This window comes from Ambystoma mexicanum, chromosome 7q (assembly GCF_040938575.1).
Source record: "Ambystoma mexicanum isolate Mex_15411 chromosome 7q, UKY_AmexF1_1, whole genome shotgun sequence".
NCBI lineage: Eukaryota > Metazoa > Chordata > Amphibia > Caudata > Ambystomatidae > Ambystoma > Ambystoma mexicanum.
Genome location: NC_090941.1, coordinates 1,091,079,935 through 1,091,100,487, shown reverse-complemented (window position 1 = coordinate 1,091,100,487; position 20,553 = coordinate 1,091,079,935). Strand labels below are relative to the sequence as shown.

The window sequence follows — 20,553 nt, the reverse complement described above, 5'->3', positions numbered from 1 at the left end:
GCCTCGCACACACACTGAATACAATTGGCAGGCAAAAAAGGAAAGGCCAAGCAAACTGTCATGGAAGCTTATGCACAAAAGGGGGACACCAATGCGAATCAGCAGGGAGAAAAATCAAGGTCAGCCTCAACACAGCAGGTGACCATGCACGAAGAGGGCCCAATCTGTGCAGCTATAGCATCGCTCAAGACAGAGTTGGAGTACAAAACCATTGTAAGAGCACTTGCAGACCATGTGGGCACAGCAGAACAGCAAGTGCAAGATAATACAATGAACATAGCCAGCACCCGGACCAAAAGAGAAGAACTGAGAGAAAAGGTGAAGGCTCTGGAACAACGCGTAGAAGAGGCAGTAGGAACAGCCCGCAGGAATAACATAAGGATACTTGGACTCCCCGAGGGAGAAGAAGAGAGACCCCACAGAGTGCGTAGAAAACATGCTGCTACAAGAAGTGGGTCCAGGCATGCTGTCTCAAGGATTTACGGTGAAGAGAGCACACAGATCGCTAAGGAAGAGACACCAGCCGGGTACCCATCCGAGACTCATAATAGCCAAAATACTAAACCATAAAGATAGAGAAAAAGTCCTTGCCTTTTCTAGAAAAGGAGGGAATCATTAAGAGAGGAGCCTCGAAATGGGCAACATACCCTGATTATATCACCCTATTCTAACAACAAAGAGCACAGTTGGCCCGGTAAAGGAGCGACTGAGAAGGGGGAACTTGCACTACATGTTAAACTACCCTGCTAAACTGAAATTATTGCACAAGAAGAGATTGCACTTCTTTGACGACATGGAAAAAGTGCAGGCTTGGATGGACACACAAGGGATATCACAGCTCCCACAAAGAAATGGCGATGCACCATAGCAGATTGACTCTGGCACAATTAGATGCAGGCCCCAAGAACTGAAGCACACATGAGGGTGGAGGACATAATGAGGATAATGCGGGTACGTGGAAACTGAAACATTGCAGCAAGAGCAGGTGCCACTAGACGGTTGCTCGGGAAGCGGCTGCGAACACCACTTGAAAACTTTGGATGTCAGTTTTGAGACGTCGAGCTGCCGCACGCGTGCCGATGGGAGGAGAGACTGGAGCGAGAGAAGCAGCTTGGCCCAAGCGAGAATATTAACACTGGGCCACTGTTTGGTTTGGCACTGGTTTGGGGAGTTACCAGTGGGATAGGGAGGGCGAAGGGAGGAGGAGAATGGGGCACATAGGGGAAGGTATCGGGGGACTGTTTGGTTATTAGACAATTGGAACCATAAACACGAACGGACAGACAATGCAAAGTTGCTGAATGTAAGAGTGAATGGGACCATCAAGGGGAGATGACTAGAGGAGAAATCAGACCACGTCATGATAAACATAAAGGCATGTCATGGCCCAGATCAGAGATGGGCATAAGTATGCATGTAGCAACACTTGCCGAACTGATGGGGCAATGGGAGTCAAGAGGCCCAGACTCCCGATATCTTAAGTGGTTAATATAATCACCTGGAATATGAGGGGTCTGAACAGTTATATAGAGAGGCTGCGAATACATACCTACCTGTCCGCTAAGGTCATCCAAGTAGCAATGCCCCAAGAAGAACAAGTTACTTTCTTACCTGGTAACGTTCTTTCAATGGGATGTTCCTCCAACGTATTCCACATCTATGACAGCAATCACCACAGCTGTGCTGCTCCAAGAAGATTTTCGGCATCTGTGTCCTGCGTCGATGACGTTGATACGCTGTCCCTCGAGGGCCTCGCCGAGCGCTGACATCACTGGATGTTATAGGTAGGACCCACAACGCCTGTTGTAGTTTTTTCCCAGAACGTGTGGCACCAATCTTCTGCGAGTAGGACCACAGAAAGCCTTGCGGAAACTTAAGCTGCAATCGCATAAGAAATTCTGAAGAGGGGCAGGCTGGGAGGGTGCGATGTGGAATACGTCGGAGGAACATCCCATCGAAAGAACGTTAGCAGGTAAGAAAGTAACTTGTTCTTTGAGGGGACTGTGTCCTCCGATGTATTCCACATCTATGACATACTCCCAAAGCAGTACCAACGTATGGAGGTGGGAAAAGAATTTAGAAAATTAGAATGCCCAATCAAATTGCAGAATAGAGGACCACCTTGCCAAAGGCCAAATCTTGCCCATGGATAGAATCCAGGGAGTATCGTTTTAAAAAAGTATGGATAGAGGCTCATGTGGCTGCTTCACAAATATCACTAATGGGAACACCCCTCTGCAGAGCAGTGGAGGCAGCCACACCCCTAGTAGAATGAGCCCGTAAGCCCACCGGAGGGTCCTTATCCGCCAGACGGTAGCATTCAGAGATTGTCAAGATGATCCAACAGGACAAAGGACAAAGGTCTGCTTAGAAACAGCTTGACCCAAACGCCTTCAAGCGTATCCTAAAAATAGCTGATCGTCCACTCTGACCCGGGACATGTGTGAGATGTAAAAACTTAAAGCTCTCCTAGGATCCAACCTATGGAGCCTCTCCTCTTCCTTACCACGATGCGGAGGAGGATAGAACGCCGGAAGAACTACCTTCTGCTTCAAATGAAATTCTGACACAACCTTTGGAAGAAAAGAAGGACGAACCCTAAAGCCAACCCTGTCCTTATGGAACACCGTGAAAGGTGGCTTGGCGGATAGTGCCTGCAACTCACTCACTCTGCGAGCGGAAGTAACCTCAACTAAAAATACAGTCTTAAAGGACAACAGTCTCAATGGACAAGAATATAAGGGCTCAAACGAAGCTCCCACCAGGAACTTTAAAACAAAGTCCAAATCCCAACTGGGCACCTGGAAAGGTGACGGAGGACACACATTAGTTAGCCCTTTCAGAAACTGAGAAATCAAAGGAATCTTAAAATAAGAACACTCCTCGGACGAGCGCTTAAATATGCACAGAGCCGCCAGGTAACCCTTAATGGTACCCGCTGGCAGGCCCTTGTGGGCTAATGAAAGCAAAAAAGACAGAACCACAGGAATTGAACACTGAAAAGGATCCACATTCTGTACCCTGCACCAGTTGCAGAACTTTCTCCAACGGCAACGGTACAGGGATTTTGTTGGGGGCCTTCTATCCGAAAGCAACACCTCCATCATGTCTTCAGCGAAGTCCCAATCCTTATACCTCAGCCTTTCAGATGCCAAGCATGAAGGCTGAGAGACTTGACCTCTGGATGGATAACCCAACCTCCCCTCCCATGAGAGCTGATCGTCTCAGTAGGGAAGACGGCGTGGAGGGCAGATGGACATGTCGAGAAGGTCCAGGTACCACGCTCTCCTGGCCCACACCGGAGCAATGAGGATCATTTGGGAACCGAACCTCCGTAACATCCGCAACACTTGCAGAATGATGGGGACTGGAGGAAGAACGCACAGCAGTGGGAAGGACCACTCCACTACGAACGCGTCCCCTAAGGCTCCTCTTGGAGGAAATTCCAGCGAGCAGAATCTTTCGCACTTCCGGTTGACACTGGTGGCAAAGAGATCCACTTCAGGGGTCCTCCAAAGGGCGAAGATCTCCAAAAGAACTTCCTAAGCCAGCTCCCACTCGTGAGAGACCGTGCTCTGCCTGCTCAGAGTGTCCGCCACCGCGTTTTTGTCTCCAGCCAGATGAACTTCAGAGATCGAAATTTCCTGCTGGATGGCTCAGAACCAGAGCTGCATCGCCTCTCTGCACAGTGGGAGAGACTCTTCAAAAGGCGTTGAGGACGTCGATGGAATCGGCGTCGACATCGAGCGAGGCGCCAATGACATCGACACCGGCGTCCCATTCCGCCGGTGATAAATGCTTGTTGGGACAAGCCACCCGCCGTCTGGGTGAGCCTTGGACGAGGACGGGGAAGGCGACCGGTGACGGCGCTTCTGAGAGTGTCTAGAAGAGGCAGAGGAATGGCGGGACACACTCCGAAAACAAGACCCCCTGGACTCACGCCGATGCGGAGAGTCACCCCTCGAATCGTTGGTCGAAAGCCCAGCGGATTTCGACTTACGGTGCTTGGAAACCCTACCTACAGACAACTTCTTCTTCCGCTCCCGCAAGGTCTTCGATGTCAAGGACTGGCATTCATCGCAGTCATTGGTGGCGTGGCTCTCACCGAGGCACCAAGGCAGATGTCGTGCGAGTCCGTCAAGGACATCTTGGAACCACAGTCACGACACTTCTTGAAGCCCGACCGCGGGGTAGAAGACAAAGACATTTTTCACAATAACCAAGTTAGAAGAACCGATTCAACAGGAGAAGAACCGAGGCGCGCCGAGGTTCCAAAGCGAACACGTTCGCAGAAAAAAACGGAACTGAGGCTACCGGCGTCGTGCGTCCTACATATAACATCCGGTGATGTCGGCGCTCGCCGGAGGCCCTCAAGGGACAGCGTGTCGACTTCATTGACGCAGGACGCAGACGCCGAACATTTTTCCTAAGCAGCACAGCTGTGGTGATTACTGTCATAGATGTGGAATACGTCGGAGGACACAATCCCCTCGAAACACCCCTTACGGAAGAGAGCCAGGGCACACTCGCAAAGAAATGGGGTGGTGCAAACTATACGGCTCACCCTTCTCGGCGTATGCAAGGGGAGTCCTTGTTTGGATTGTGCCAAGTTCAAAAAGGACAATGAGGTGAGAATGGCCGTTGTACATGGACGGTGGGAAAACATAGAGGTAAAATACATACGCTTTATAAATACATTTGCTGCAAACCATGACCCTAGTCTTCTTTAGATTATCATATGCAAGGCTGTCTATGTACAGGCAGGCAATATGGGTATGGGAAGGAGACTAACTGCACACTAAATCTGATGCTGGACAGGTCAGACACCAAATACAAAAAGCTGGCGCAGCCAACCAAAACCCTCAGAGGCCCGTTACGATATTTGGGACTGGTGGACATTTGGAATACTTTACCATCAACACAGAGTTGAACAAAGGAGTACGGTTTGGGACGAATTCAAAGTGGTCATGCTAGGGAAAGCTATAGGAATAATGGGAGGCCTAAAAAAAGAAACACTCAAGGCCCTAGAGGATCTCAAAAATGAAATAGCAAAAGTATAAGGCGCAGGAAAAGAAACATCAGTTGAATCAGGGCGGCTGATGAAATTTAGACAGGAATACATGGGGGGCGGAAAAAACGGGAATGCCTGGACTTTGAAAAATGCACTAAAAACGAGTGACTTGTGGCGTGGCTATGCAGACGTGAGGAACATGGAGAGGGGATCAGCACCATTACTGATGCACAAGGGAACTTGGTCAGGACTCCGTTAGAGATCATCGAGGTGTTCTCCGACTTTTAGAAATCCTTGTATGCAGATGAGGCAAAAGGGAGTAGGAGTGACATGAATGAGGCATTTTCCCATATAGACTTGCCGAAACTCAGGGAGGACCAGACAGACGAGCTCGATGCACCACTGGCGCTAGAGGAATAAGTGAAGTTATAAGAGAGCTGCCTACTTCCAAAACCCCAGGACCAGATGGACTCCAAGGAGAGTACGACAAAACATATATAGACATACTGGCACCCAAATTGCTGAGTGTCTTCACAGGAGCACTACCCAATAGTCTGAGAGAAGCCACCATTATACCTAGCCTCAAACCATACAAAGCACCACAGAGGTGTGGATCATATAGGCCCCTCTCCATGGTAAACCAGGATTGCAAGATCCTGACGGCGGTCCTAGCAAATATATTAAAGAGGGTAATAGGAGACTTAATACACACTGACCAAACAGGGTATGTCCCATGGCAAAACGCCACATGGAATCTGCAAAGGCTACACCATGTAATAGATAGCCCTGACCACCTGTCGGATGAATGCGCAGTTGCATCATTGGATGCAGTCAAAGCCTTTGACTGTTTATTGGGACTGGCTGCTAACGGCCCTGGCACATTGTGGCATAGGGAACATCTTCTTACGATGGGTCAAACTGTCTACACAGCGCCCGTAGCCAGGGTGAAGACAGGCAGGCAGAGCTTCGAAGCATGGGAGGTGCAAAAGGGAACAAAACAGGGCTGCCCACTGTCACCAATGCTGTATATCCTGGCTATAGAACCACTGGCTGTGTTTCTCAGAAAGGAATATGCAGAGGCAGGAATAGCTTTGGATGGAGTGGTGCACCCGATTTCCCTGTATGCGGATGGTATGCTACTGTATGTAAACAGGCCAGAGGACAACCTACCACATTTGCTGGATGTCAGATGAGTTGGAGAGCAAAAAGTGCCCGTTAGGCCGCAAATGGCAGACGCAGACCTTTCGCTACCTGCGGATTGCAATACGGCACGACCCGGAAATCTCCAATAAGAGCAATACGCAGAAATCTGCAGATGGTGTGGCCAGCTCCATGAAGGTCTGGAGAAGGCTGCCCCCCTAGGAGTCACATGGAGAGCGGCTCTCCTGAAGATGGTCGTACACCCCCCCCCCCCAGGCTCCTATACTGCTTTACAAAAGTGCAGTACAATATACTGACACTCTTCTTCCGAAAACTGAATGAGCAGGACAATTCCTGTGGGATGGAGGCAGAAACTGATTTGTCCTGAGTACTCTGCAGAGGGACTATGCCGAGGGTGGGATGAAGGTGCCCCACTTCGAAAACTACTACTTGGCAGGGCAGTTGCAACATGTGGTGCGATGGCTGAGGACAAGACCTCCCTGGAAACCTTACTGCTACAACCACAGTTGAACCAATACTTTCGGAAGAAAGTATTGTGGGTAAAAGAGCTCGCCTTGCAGCGACCTTCCCAGTTGCTGGAGTTAGGCAAACATATATGGCACAGAACCTGAAGACACCTAAGCAGCCCAGATCCCTGTTCGGTGCACCTCGTCCCCCCTGACAGCAATAATAGGCGAACAACAGGGCGCACACGCGTAGTAAAGGAGACACTGGGAAGATAGCGTAGTGGCCACTATCGCGGACCTTGTGAGAGATAGCGAACTGATAACCTTCCAGACCCTGTTCGATAAACATGGCATTGTCGAAGGTCATTTCCTATGGCATGATCAGAAGAATTAGGAGGAGATGGTCTGATCCACAAGATGAAGTAGGGTTTAACGTGACACCAGACACCATGTAGGATGTATCTGAAGGGGGCACATGGTCTCCAGACTCTATGAGCTGTTTTTGAACAAGGTGGGGGAAACGGAACTCAAGGTGCGCCATAAGTGGGAGACAGACATTGGGAGAGGGCTGACAGACTCCGAGTGGAAGAGAACTCTGCTTTACACGAAAGTAGTTTCTAGAAATAATACATTTAAACTGACCCAATTATATGTCACTCACAGAGCATACATGAGCCCACACAGGTTGTCACTCATAGCTGGAACAAAAGTCCAGGTTTGCACAAGATGCGCCCAGGAAGGAGCGGACTTGATGCATATGCGTTGGGGGTTTCCGATTATTCAGATGCAGACATGGCCCGCAGAGTATTATCTGCTGGGATTGTTCGCTAGGGGAGGGAGACCAAACGCCCACTTTGCCAAAATGAAAGATCTAATCTGCATACTAGCAAAACACTGGATTGCCATGGCATGGAAATCGACTGAGGGTCCCAGACTGGAAACTTGGTGGGTAGACTTAAAATGACAGGCATTGGCAGAAACAGCAGTGTGGCTCAGAGTGCTACAGAAGGGAAATCATGAAAGGCGAGAGGGGATTGAAGCATGGAACACTTGAACAAGGAATATGTTCCAATCTAAAGTAGATAACCCAGGTGAATGCATACAAAGTTTCTTTCACATTGTTATCCATCTGGCCGTCCCACGATCATTGAAGGTCCCACAGTAGCTCGGCGTAACGGTGAACTGTGAAAGCAGTGTTACATTGTATGGCAATTGTAAAAATGGCACTAGTTGAAAAAATAACAAAGAGGATACATTTCAAAAGACAAATTGGATGCTTTATTTGAACACTTCATAAAAACATTGTTGATAAAAAAAAGATGGTAATCATTTGTACCTGGATTTGAACTGTTCCACAAGCTCTGCTTTAGGTGGACAGGGCACTGTGGCAATGTATGTGTACTCGGAACAAAATCACACGCAATTCCGTGATTATGCATCTCCAAACAATTAATAATAAGATCTTTCACAAAATCAAATTCCATTTCCTCGTATACTGGCTTGACCACCCATTTTTTGCTTCTTTTCGTAAAGGCCATAGTGTAGCGAAGCATCCCAAGGTTTCCCGCAGTCCTCGATTGTTCACGGCCTACATTCTCGTTATGCGCTAATACCGCTAGTAATGTCTTCTCAAGGGCTTTGTGTTGAGGTGAATATGGAATCAACAACTTCTTCCGTTCCTGCTCCAGGGACAAAGGGTCGTCATGTTCACATTTTTCTAGCAGAATTTCCACAGACCCACCACAAGTTTCGGAGCTCCACCAAAGATGGTTGCTGAAAGACTGGGACCCATGTGAAATACTTTCCTAACCTTTGTTTTTCCCTGCAGCTGAGATTTTTTATTGATGGATTTGGCAACGTGCCATACATCAAATTGATGGCGAATATTTGGAAACTGCTCTCTCATTGTCTTGGCTATTGAAACGTGTCATTCCTTGGCTATGAGGTCGATTTGCATTCCCCTCGATTGGACATCTTCCAGTGATTTAAAAAAAAAAAAGTTTCTCCATGGCCACTGAGGATTTACATTCGGACACCTGCACGACCACCAAACTCACAATTTTGTTACTTTCCATGTCCTGAAAGTGGTATGTGCAGTAGTATGCTGAAAATCTGGGGCTGTCACACTGTCCATCACCAGCTAGCCTGAACCGTTTTTTGGAGAATGTACTCTGAATTGAAAATTGTTCAATTTTCCAAGCTTCACTAATGGCAGGGAATAGATATTGACGTTGATGTTTGTAGTACTGTGTTTTAGAAATGAAAAGCAGTCCCACAAATTGACAGAAACTGGACAACTTAATGAGACTAGAGCCACTGAAAAGTAAAGCTGCTGCACACAGTAGATTGCCAGCTCGCAGTTTCCCCAGCATTGGTTGAGCGGACCAACAACATTTTTCATGGAACATATCACAGGTGGCATGTATTTTGAGGTTACTGTCTTGTGATACACGAGTCACATTCACCAATGGCTTCCCACATATTTCCCATCTCACTGAATGCACACATTTCAGCATCTTTATAATCTCCATCAAGCTGCAGTCGAATACTATGTATTTGGCCTCCTTTATTAGACTGTTATCCTGCATTAATGTTGTTTCTGACTGAACTGTGGTTGACGTATCGGCCAAACTGGACATACTGTAGTTTCTTTAGTTCCTCGGTCAATTGTATTGATGCTTCAGTCTCTGTCATTCCAGCGTCTGTTACTTGTACGTGAATCAGAGAAATCATCAATGTCGATTGATTTTTGGGAGGCCCTTTTTTGGCTGGTGTCGATTATGTCAAGTGGTCTGCGACTAATTCAAAAGCATCTTCAATACATTCAGTTTCATCTTCATCAGGTGGAGCAGTCGCATTGTAGCAATGGTCCAAAAACACTTTGCTGGATTCGACGGTCACATTAAATTCATTTTCTGGCCATTGGGCAAATGCATTTCGAGTATGAACACGCTGCGCCTCGATTAGTAGTTGCTCCATGGTGTAATCAGTTTGGCAAGCAGCATCCCTCATTTATGTCGCTGTCTGTGTCTGCATAGTCCGTACACCACCGGGCAACTAGAAGACAGGTTGGAAAAAGATGTTCAATGTAAATCCATCATACAGTATTGGACAATTTACATTTAAAAAAAGCATATTATGCAGGCCCCAGCACAAAACACTGTTTAAAAATTAAATTGTTTATAAATTACCTTCTCTTTCTTGCTTTTTGTTGAAACCTTCTTTACTGTAACATCAGCAACAGCAAGCTGGTCCACCGACTCGGATCCACGTGCCTCCTCTTCTATATCTGGATCTTGTATACATCCCTAGAAAAGAGTATCCATTTAAAATAAGTTATTTGTATTAGAAATCAAATTATTCCTTTGCACAAATTGCTTACACAGATAAACTGGTACATCGTGTACGTCATTTAGTCAAAATATACATTTGGAATTTCACTTGACTGATGGCTAGTTTACTCGATCAAAGTTGACTGTGCGAAGCACACTCTTCGAAATGTTGCAATAAAGCAATTTGCAAAAACTGCTTGTTTCTAATATTGTCACTGTCTAATAGTATCAGATCTAGGACCAACTTTCTTTCATGCGAGGGAACCGTCAGTACGCATACCTCTGGCTCTGGATCAACTACAAGGGATAATGTAATTGTAGTCGAAACATCAGCATCTACCTGTAACACAGTCCTTGTTTTAGTATGGATGAAAACATTTGAAATTTAACACACAATGTGACAGACAATGGTACATATCTATAAAAAAAAAGCACGAAAGAACAGTGTGTAAAGGAACGACACGATATGTAAATATGATGAGATTATCTCATTAGAGGGAACTGTCAGTACGCATACCTCTGATTCTGGATCAACTACAATGGATGATGTAATTGTAATCGAAGCTTCAACATCTACCTGTAACAAAGTACTTGTAGTAGTATGAATGAAAAAATTGAAATTGAACACACACATTGTGACGCAGACATTGGTACATATCAATAGCAAACCACTAATGAAACATTGTAAAAACGAATGACATGATACGTAAATATGATCAGATAATCTCAAATTCCATGCATAAAACAATTCCAGAACTGAATAGCTAAGTAAGACTACCTGATACGCGCTCGAAGTGGTTGTTGACTCCAGGCAAGACATGGACGCTGAATCTTGTTCCTTCATATTCAGTGCATAGTCATGGAGTTGTAATGTAAAGGGAAAATATTAGTTGATTTAGAAATGCTAATCTTAAAAATTGGCATGCATGGAGACAGATTACGAAAACATTATGCTTATTTCAAAGGACACTATAGCATAGTTGTCTGTGCCCATAAATCAATTTTCTATGAGGCTTCTAAAACCAAGGCCAGATGTTTAGCAAAATGCTCTTTATTCAAAAAGCAATACAATCTTGTAAATATGAAAAGTATTATAAGGGAGATTTACACCTAAAACACCAATCCGTCCATTTAGTTACCTGTTCACTACCCCAAGGGCTACAGCTAAATCCGGAACCGTGACTCACCTGAGGCGGCATGTGAACGAATACAGTTGGAATTGCATTTGGGACCAATTTTCGAGTTGTTCTGAGTTGATTCTTCTTTGTGTACATGGATGGGTCGTACATATTCGGGGTAAAGTGCAGGCTGCAGATGCGGTATCGATCACACCTCTTGTCATGCAAGACTTGTTTGACTCTACTTTCAAACTCTGCCGGCGCATAGCCGCAATATCTGACCTATTCTCTTATTCGATGTATAGTCTTTGGGAATACATGCATTGTAGTGCCTTCAGATTTCTCATGGGTCTTAGAAGGGCAACCGAAAATCACACATGCAGGCATTGTTGGAAATTCTGCAAAAAAAAAAGGTCAACATTATTCGAAAATGACTTTTCATTAAAACATGAGAAAGAAGGAGTTATAGCATACATTCTTCTAAGCAAAGTATGTTTTGGTCACCACCGCAAAACCAGTGTAGCGTGGCCGGCTGTACTATAGGATAACTTTCATAAACCATTCATTGATGTAACGAAAATCAGAACATGTTACTCGTCCCTTGAATGTACTATCGTGCATCAAAAGGAAACATGCTTATATTATAGACATGCAATTCAATGACAAATGACACTGATGACAATTGTTATATCGATAACATAAGAAATTAAACTCAAGTCAATGGCAATGAGACGAGTGAACATAACACTACTGGGTACGTTCGTTCGAAATATATCGAAATTTCGAGATCAAAGAGATATGATTAGGAGACATGCCCTTACCTTGACCAACAGTTAGATTCAGCAAGCAGGGTAGTTAGTGGCAGGAGAACAGGGAGATGTTCACAGCTAGCACGACAACAAGTTAACTCGCAGTGGTCACAGAAGTTCTCAGGTAGCATGATGACGAGCAGATTCCCAGTGGTGACAGAGTTTCTCAGGTAGCACATTCACGAGTTGACTTGCAGTGCTCAAAGATGTTCTCATGATAAATATCAAGTGGTTTATAAAGAATTAGAAGAGGGTGTGTATGTGAATGAATGACGTGTGTATGTCGTGGTCTTATGTGGATTGCAGGGGCACGGCCTGCTTCAGGGGATCCTGCCTGGATACACGGGGTCTGTGGAGGTCATGTGTTCAATGGCCCCATGGCGTAAGATCACTTTGAAGTGTACATGGTGTTTGGCTCGGAGGAGCCTGAGAAACCTAGAAAGAAAAACCGCAGCGTTTTCAAACACAATAACGTTGTATTTATGTTTGCGGTAGCTTCAAAAGCTACCGCAAACATAAATACAACATTTTTAAAGCTGCTGTTTTATTTCTAAGTTTTCCGGGCTCCTCCAGCCCGGAAAACTTAGAAAAAAAAACGCAGCTAGTGCTTATTAAAAAAAAAAAAAAAATAGCACTTACTGAGATTCAGCTGCAGCTTTTCTGCCTGTAGTCTCCGGTCCGCGTCCTCCGAGTCCCGGCACCAATGAAGGAAAAGCCTCCCAGTGGTAGCTTTTGTTTACTACAGCTGGCTGGCTTTTCCTTCACTAGTGCCGCAAAAGCAAAAGCCAGCACAGGCGGGCATCCATTTCACAAAATGGATGTGCCCATGTGCTTGCTTTTCCAATTTTTGAGCTTGAATTGCTCAAAATTTTACATAGGAACTTTAAAGAAAAAAGTACGAGTATATTTGCTTTATTATTGCCCATCTTTTTGGGCAATAACATTTTTTGGGCGAACCATTCCTTTAATTTTATGGCACAAATGTACTACACATTGGGCCTCATTACGAGGTGGGCGCAAAGGGATACCGGGCACCGTTAAGGACATTGATGCCGGTAATCCCTTTGCGCCCTATTCCGAGGTCCCTTAGCGGGTCCCTTCCTTAACGCCTGGTTTTACCAGGTGTTATGGACGGGGCCCGTTAAGGGACTTCAGAGCTAATAACTCCTGAAGCTATAAGAAAGTGAAGCTATAAGAAAGCATAACATGCTGAGACCAGGAGTCGGAACTCCTGAAGCATAATGAGAAAGTGAAGCTATAAGAAAGCATAACATGCTGAGACCGGGAGTCAGAACTCCTGAAGCATATTGGGAAAGTGAAGCTATAGGTAAACATAAAATCCTGAGACCATGAGTCAGAACTCCTGAAGCATAATGAGAAAGTGAAGCTATAGGTAAACATAACATGCCGAGACCGGGAGTCAGAACTCCTGAAGCATATTTGGAAAGTGAAGCAATAGGTAAACATAAAATGCTGAGACCAGGAGTCAGAATTCCTGTAGCATAATGAGAAAGTGAAGCTATAGGTAAACATAACATGCCGAGACCAGGAGTCAGAATTCCTGTAGCATAATGAGAAAGTGAAGCTATAGGTAAACATAACATGCTGAGACCAGGAGTCAGAACTCCTGAAGCATATTGGGAAAGTGAAGCTATAGGTAAACATAAAATGCTGAGACCAGGAGTCAGAATTCCTGTAGCATAATGAGAAAGTGAAGCTATAGGTAAACATAACATGCCGAGACCAGGAGTCAGAATTCCTGTAGCATAATGAGAAAGTGAAGCTATAGGTAAACATAACATGCCGAGACCAGGAGTCAGAATTCCTGTAGCATAATGAGAAAGTGAAGCTATAGGTAAACATAACATGCCGAGACCGGGAGTCAGAACTCCTGAGGCATATTGGGAAAGTGAAGCTATAGGTAAACATAAAATGCCTCGACCAGGAGTCGGAACTCCTGAAGCATATTGAGAAAGTGAAGCTATAAGAAAGCATAACATGCTGAGACCAGGAGCCAGAACTCCTGCAGCATACTGGGAAAGTGATGCTGCAGGTAAACATAACATATAAAAAAACAGCAAACTGGACCAATAAATAGAGGATGACAGATCGCACTCATTTATCGTTTTTCATATATCAATAAATGTTTTGTTTCAAATCTATGTTCCTTTTTATTTTTCAAATAAATATTCAATGAAAAAATAATATTACATATTACATGACACATTTTACCACAGAAAAATATTCTTATTAGGCTCACATCGCTTTTCCCCACCGTTCATTCACTCACATTCATCTACATACATTTCGTCCAATACATACATAATTGACCTTTTACACTAGGTCACTATAAACAATCTTAAATGTAAACAATTTTAGTTTCCCTCTGCCTGTTCTCAGGTAACTCAATCTGTATATAATTGTTCCAACAGATATTCTGGTCGACACGTGTTTCGGTTGTCAATAATGGACTTCAAATATCGTGTCCATTCAGTAAAGCAACCTTCGTCAGGACAAAAACAGGGAACTCATTAGGTCCCATTTCACACCACAGGTATGGGGGAAGAGCAGATATGATGGATACATTCTCACGCCACTTGAACGTGCATCCAAATAAATTTGGACCAACTTCTATCATAAAGAATACTTCTAGTCGCCTTCATAACATACTGAGAAGGGAGTCAGAACTCCTAAAGCAGACCACAAATGTGCAATTAAAAACATAAGTGGAGAAGAACCATGCATATAGACCTCCTTTGTATTTTTAAGACAACCCATAACAAAATATAATTCCTGAACTACAAGGAGTGCTTTATGTCATCATTTTTGTTGAGTCTGTCACAAGAGTGATGACTGGCTGTGGAGGCAAATGCAAGACTGTGGAAGGAGGTATGTGGATGTGGGGGAGATTTCTGACTACATGATTGATCTTTGACCATGGGGGTGATGAGAGGCTTAGGGTGTGATGTGTGGCTGAGGGGTGTGCTGGGAGGATGAAGGGTACAATACTTGCCTGTGAGGTGTGCTGGGAGGCTGAAGGGTGCGATGCTTGCCTGATAGGTGTGCTGGGAGGCTGAAGGGTATGATGCTTTGATGAGGGGTGCGCTGGGAGGCTAGGGGCTGTGATGCCTGGTTTAGGGGTGTGCTGGGAGGCCCAGCGGTGTGATGCTTGCCTGAGGGGTGTTCTAGGAGGCTGAAGGGAGTGTAACTTGCCTGAGGGGTGTGCTGGGAGGCTGAAGGGTGTGATGCTTTGATGAGGGGTGTGCTGGGAGGCTAGGGGCTGTGATGCCTGGTTTAGGGGTGTGCTGGGAGGCTCAGGGGTGTGAAGCTTGCCTGAGGGGTGTTCTAGGAGGCTGAAGGGAGTGCAACTTGCCTGAGGGGTGTGCTGGGAGGCTGAAGGGTGTGATGCTTGCCTGAGAGGGGTACTGAGAGGCTGAAGGGTGTGATGCTTGCCTTAGGGGTATGCTGTGAGGCTGGAGGGTGTGATGCTTGGCTGTGGGGTGTGCTGGAAGGCTGCACGTGGCAATGAAGGCCAAGGGATTTGATGGGTGTCTGCAGGGGGTGTTGGGTGTTTTAGGGGATGGTACGTGGCCACAGGGGATGATACATAATCAAGGAGGAGGATGCGTGGCCAATGAGGCACATGCAAGACAGTGGAGGTAAGTGCAAGGGTACTTCGACTGCTGTGAGGCTGAGTGGGGTGGGTTTCTGTGGTGGGTGAGATGTGGCTATGGGATTGTGCTTAGTAGATGGTGTGATCATTGCCTCTGGGGCAGTGAAAGGGCTGAGCGTTGCTGTGCATGATGGTGTGGTGTGTGCATGCCCCTGTGTGGGATGGTGTGCAGGCTGATGTTGGTTTAAGGTGTGACATGGTGTAAGTATGTGGGGTACTGTCCTATTATCAGTCCTCTAACAGAGCACATGCCAAAGGGCCTCTCTTTTATTATGAGGCTCAAGAAACCAAAGACAGCATGCAGCTGGTTCAGGTCACTACCCAAAGGCCGGGAAAGTAAAACATCAACTGCACCAGCCACCTAAAAAGCTCTAGCTCCCTCCCCAATGAACCACACTCTGCCAGTGTAAGTAAATGGCAGCTCACCCCCACATGTTCTGGAAGAGTAGATGTTCCTTCCATGACGTCCCAACCAGCTCCTCCATCATTTTTGTCATAAAGTGTGTGATCACTTCCGGGGCCAGATAGAGAAGTACTTTTGGGAAGATGCCCTTGAGGGTGATAAGGCTCAATAGCCAATGTTGAATACCTCTTCTAAAGAGTCATAGAAAAGAAGAGTTGGAATTTAGCCAAATGGCTCATCCTTTTCACCTGTGAACTAGGAAAAAGTCACTAAAGTAGTTCTGACATTGCCCTATCCTGGCTGTGCTTGCAGACTCCCTTTTTGTTGGTCTTTGGCTGTAATTGCATTTGCATATACTTATGATGTTTAATAATTTGCTGTTGCTTATTTGCGTAGATAAAGGAAAGCCACCAGGTCCCGCCCCAACTTTCTTTGATTAAGTGCAAAACGTTTCAAACTCCAAGTATTTTTGATTGTTATTTCCCTGAAAGTGAAGTTATAGGGTGATCAAAAGTGAGTACAGTAAGATAAATATGGTCTTACATAGTGCAATAGTTACCTCTGTAGCCAACCTTGCTGTACGCCTTTTAATGCAAACTAAAAGTGAACTTGTGTTTCTGTTGCTGCATCAAGCTGGGTGCTCTTCCGATTACCTCCCACATTTACACCCACATGCAGAATAGAGTCATCAACATCCCTCGAGAAGATGCCACTGTGTCAGTATCCAGTCAAGAGGCTTGTAATGAAGGCTCTATCTGCCAGTAGGAGCAGGAATCAAAGCTTCCTCTGATTTGGCTTCCTGAGCGGCTATTCTACCATTTTAGCTTTCTATGTCATCTTCAATCAAATTCTTTTCTCCTTAGCTTTACTGCCACACCGCTCATCTTTGTTTTTTTAATGGAGTACAATTAATTTGTCTGCCATGTTCAGCATTCAGAGGCTATATCCCACAGTTAACTGAATGTCCATTTAAAAGACCTGCAGGACTTGGTGGGCATGTTAGGTTTACTTTTCTCAAAGCAAATTGAGCAGGTCTGCTGTTCCCTTCCAAACCTCCAAAACATGGCATCTATTTTGCTCCTCATACCACAGCATCTATTTGCTCCTGTTATACAACTTAGTTGAGATGACTCCATCCCTCTTCTTGGCCAGGTTTAGGAGGCGGGGGGTATGAGGTGAACATGATGTGGGGACTGGATACACATTGAAATGCAAACTATTAGTTCATCTCGGAAGTGAGACTGGTTTACTTTTTGGAATAACCCAAGAATGGGCCTTCCCACTGGCTCATAATAGTTACATCTAAAGTGAAATCTGTTCTGATGGAACAGAGAAAAAATGAAGAATAAAGGCGGGGCACTGCCTGTTGTGGACCACCCGCTCCACCCCCAAACTTTCAACTGGTGTGTAGGCCTTGTCCCCACCAGGGTCACGGTTCCACCACGTCTTTTGTTGCCACTGATTTTGAGTGGGGGAAAAGACGGAGTCCAAACCCTCTTCAACAGTGCTCATAACTGAGAATAGTCAACTAAAACAGACCTAGGAATTGAGCAAAGAAGTTATAGTCCAGACCTGGTTAACCCTGAATTGCCCTTGCTGGTCCCAGCCTCTATGAGCAGGGCATGTCAGCAGCCAACCGTCTGGGCCAGCCAATGAGGCATTGCCAAACTCTCAGGGCTCCTGAGCAGGGCACTGATAATGCTTTGGCAAACGATAATGCAATACCTGCAGCACAGGGCATTCAAACACTAATGGAAGCACAATCCTTTGAGTTCCTTGAATCTCTTCCCCGGAGATCCACGTCTCACCTCACCAGTCACTTTTCCCGACCATGGCCTCACCTTTCAGGAGAGCCTGGAGAATGGCCACGTCCACGTCCTGAGCCCCATCCTTGTCCTCCCGGAAGATGGTGAGCAGCTGGCTCATGCGCACAATGTCCTGGATCTTAGAAAAGGAAAGACAGAGGTTTAAGGTGAAGGAGAACTCATCCTAGTCTCTTGCACTATGAGGTGGATGGGCTGTAGCCCTTAAGCACCACGCACACCAACCCGCCAGACCAACCACACAGCTATATAAAGAGGAACATTGAGTCATAAGATAAAAGGCTAGAAATATCGAGAGTCAGTGGCTTCTTCAGGTCACAATGGCCATGGTTGTGGAAGCCGACTGAGCATGAGGCTTGCCTTTGAATAAAATAAGCATCAAAGTTCAAACAGTTGAAAGATAAGGGGATGGCAGGCCAGACATTTATTTTTTAAATGTACTTGTGGACGCAGACAGGAAATAGGCAAAAGCAGGACGGGAGACAGGCATGATTGAAATGGCTATGGAAAATGTAAAGTAGTGGAGTACTGAGGAAAAATGCTTCTACCACCCCCTGGGGTTAAGGCAACCCTGTGCCATAGCCGATGGTCCAGGATGTCTTTCCCGGATGGAACACAGTCTCTCATATACAATGAAAAAGAACCAAGAAGGCCAAACCCAGCTTGGGGTCCAGGCTTCCGTTTTTTTGGGGAAAGGAAGTCATGCAACTCGAAATCCAAAAATGTAGTCATTTCATGTTTTTGGAAGTCAAACTACTTCCGTGGTCAGCAAATAGAAGTCAATTGTTGGGTTCAAAAAGGCAATGGATATTCAAGTCTGAGAAAAACATGAAAGACAAAATACCAAGTCCAAATATGCATGCAGTGGATGGAGGAAGCAACTCTTGAAGACGGTAATGTAAACTGAAAATGCAATCAGCATGTTTCGGAAAATCTTTGAGCCTCCACAACAGGAAGTCATATTTAAACACTCTTCAATTTATGGAAGATTTTAACTTCATGGTACATATTCTTTGGAAGGTTTTCTGGTTTCTTTTCTACCTAAAAACATTCAAAAAGAGATGAACTGAAGCACTGCAAAGGGCCTCATTCATAATGCAATATTTACACAATGTCGGGTGAATTTACTCGCTGAAATAGCACTCTATAAACAGCCATTTTGACAAATTCTCAGCACGTGGTTAGTTGTTGATAATGATCTGCTAGTTTATGCAACTGGCCCATTTTTTCCCTGTATAATCTTCAGGTCATTGTTTTCTGGCCAATCAGTCCCATTCTGAGTTTGGCGGTACTATACAAAAATGGTGATCATTCCAACACTGGCACATTTTTGGCAGTAACAAATCAACGCCATGTTTACTGCATCTCTGAATTCAGAGTTCGGAGGTGAAGTGGAGGATAGAGCATATAGCTGAAGGTGAGACCCCACTTTCCATCCAGAATTGATAGATTCACCACAGCAGAACTATTGCTTCTCGTAAATCCCCCAAAATCCTCATGGAGTTTGAAAATGGACATTAACTGGGCCGTTATCTCACTTGCAATCTGACAGTATTTGAGTTGAGGCATAATTCCACAGTGAACATCGTGGAATTCCTGGCAAAGTGTTAATGAGGCTATTTGTGTATCAGAAGATCTAAGTTCAAGGTCCTTTAGCATTAAATGTTCTCATGCAGTATCTCGACCTATCCCATAGTTGTCTTTGTTCGGCAATTATATTTGCGCTGCTGCTGCATATCTTGCAGTTTTGAACAGAAAAAAATCCTTTGCAGAAGGGACTCCAGACCCTCAAACAAAGGCCTGTGATCCCAATATGCACCTCTATGACATGGGTACCCTCCAACGGCAACAGGAAAACAGCCCCCTACCAAAGCTCAGAGAATGTCCATAATCTTCTTGAGATCTGCCAATCATGCAGAAACGATGGATCAGAACCCAAAATCTAGCTATTAAGTAATACTGTTCCAGAACTTTACTTCTTGCACACAGCACTCTCAAAAGTTCAGACATGCAGTGACAGGTTCAAATCCTGACAAGTCCAGCTCAGACCATCATTCCTTTGAGATTGATGAATTAAATAACATTAAATTGAATAATTTAAAGTGGCAGGAATGCAACATAAAGTGGGATATAAAACGTGATGTTAATAACAGCTCCCCAGATCACCAGCCCTATCTGATCCGCAAAGCAAACTCAAGTCCTTAGTCCAAAAACCACTACAGAATTTGTAATCATGACCTAAAGCAATCACAACAAATCCCTCTTCCCTGGCCTGAAACTAGAGATCCACAAAACCCTAACGTTACCAAACATGCAGGAGTACATCTTATTAGTACCCAGCAGAGGGGTTAAGGGCTGACAGCCACCCAGTCAATGAGGAGGCTCGGAACGGGGGCATTACCACATGGTAATTCTGCTGCTGCGAGCCTTCTCAGGGCTGGAGGCTGCATTCTTCTCCGTCGGAGATCCCCTCCATGCCGCCATCCCTTCCCTCTTCCCCCATCCACAGATTTCCCTCTCCCCCCACTTACCTTCTTTCTGGATCCTTTTCGGCAGTGGGTGCGCTCAGAACACTTCTGTCCTCAATGCGGTCACTCCCGATCTATGACACGCCACCATGGAAAGGAAGAAGAGACTCTCGTTCCATGATGGCCATTTTGTTAGTTTACTTTTTTTTAAAAACTATTTTCAATGGCCACCATGAAAAGAGAGAATGGACTCCCTTTCCTCATCCTTGGCCGCCTTTTTTTTCTTTTGTCAGTCACGAAATCTCGGAG

The 20,553-nt window shown here is 45.3% G+C and overlaps 1 protein-coding gene across 1 annotated transcript in view; it reads right to left on the bottom strand.

Annotated features, from left to right (window-relative positions):
• The window catches only part of LOC138528195 (transient receptor potential cation channel subfamily M member 2-like), a 679,103-nt gene that overhangs the window by 339,361 nt on the left and 319,189 nt on the right, over nt 1-20,553 (bottom strand). The window contains exon 9 of the mRNA XM_069639648.1: nt 17,795-17,897. Within this exon, the coding sequence (XP_069495749.1) occupies nt 17,795-17,897 (103 nt within the window). The remainder of the gene's footprint in view (nt 1-17,794; nt 17,898-20,553) is intronic.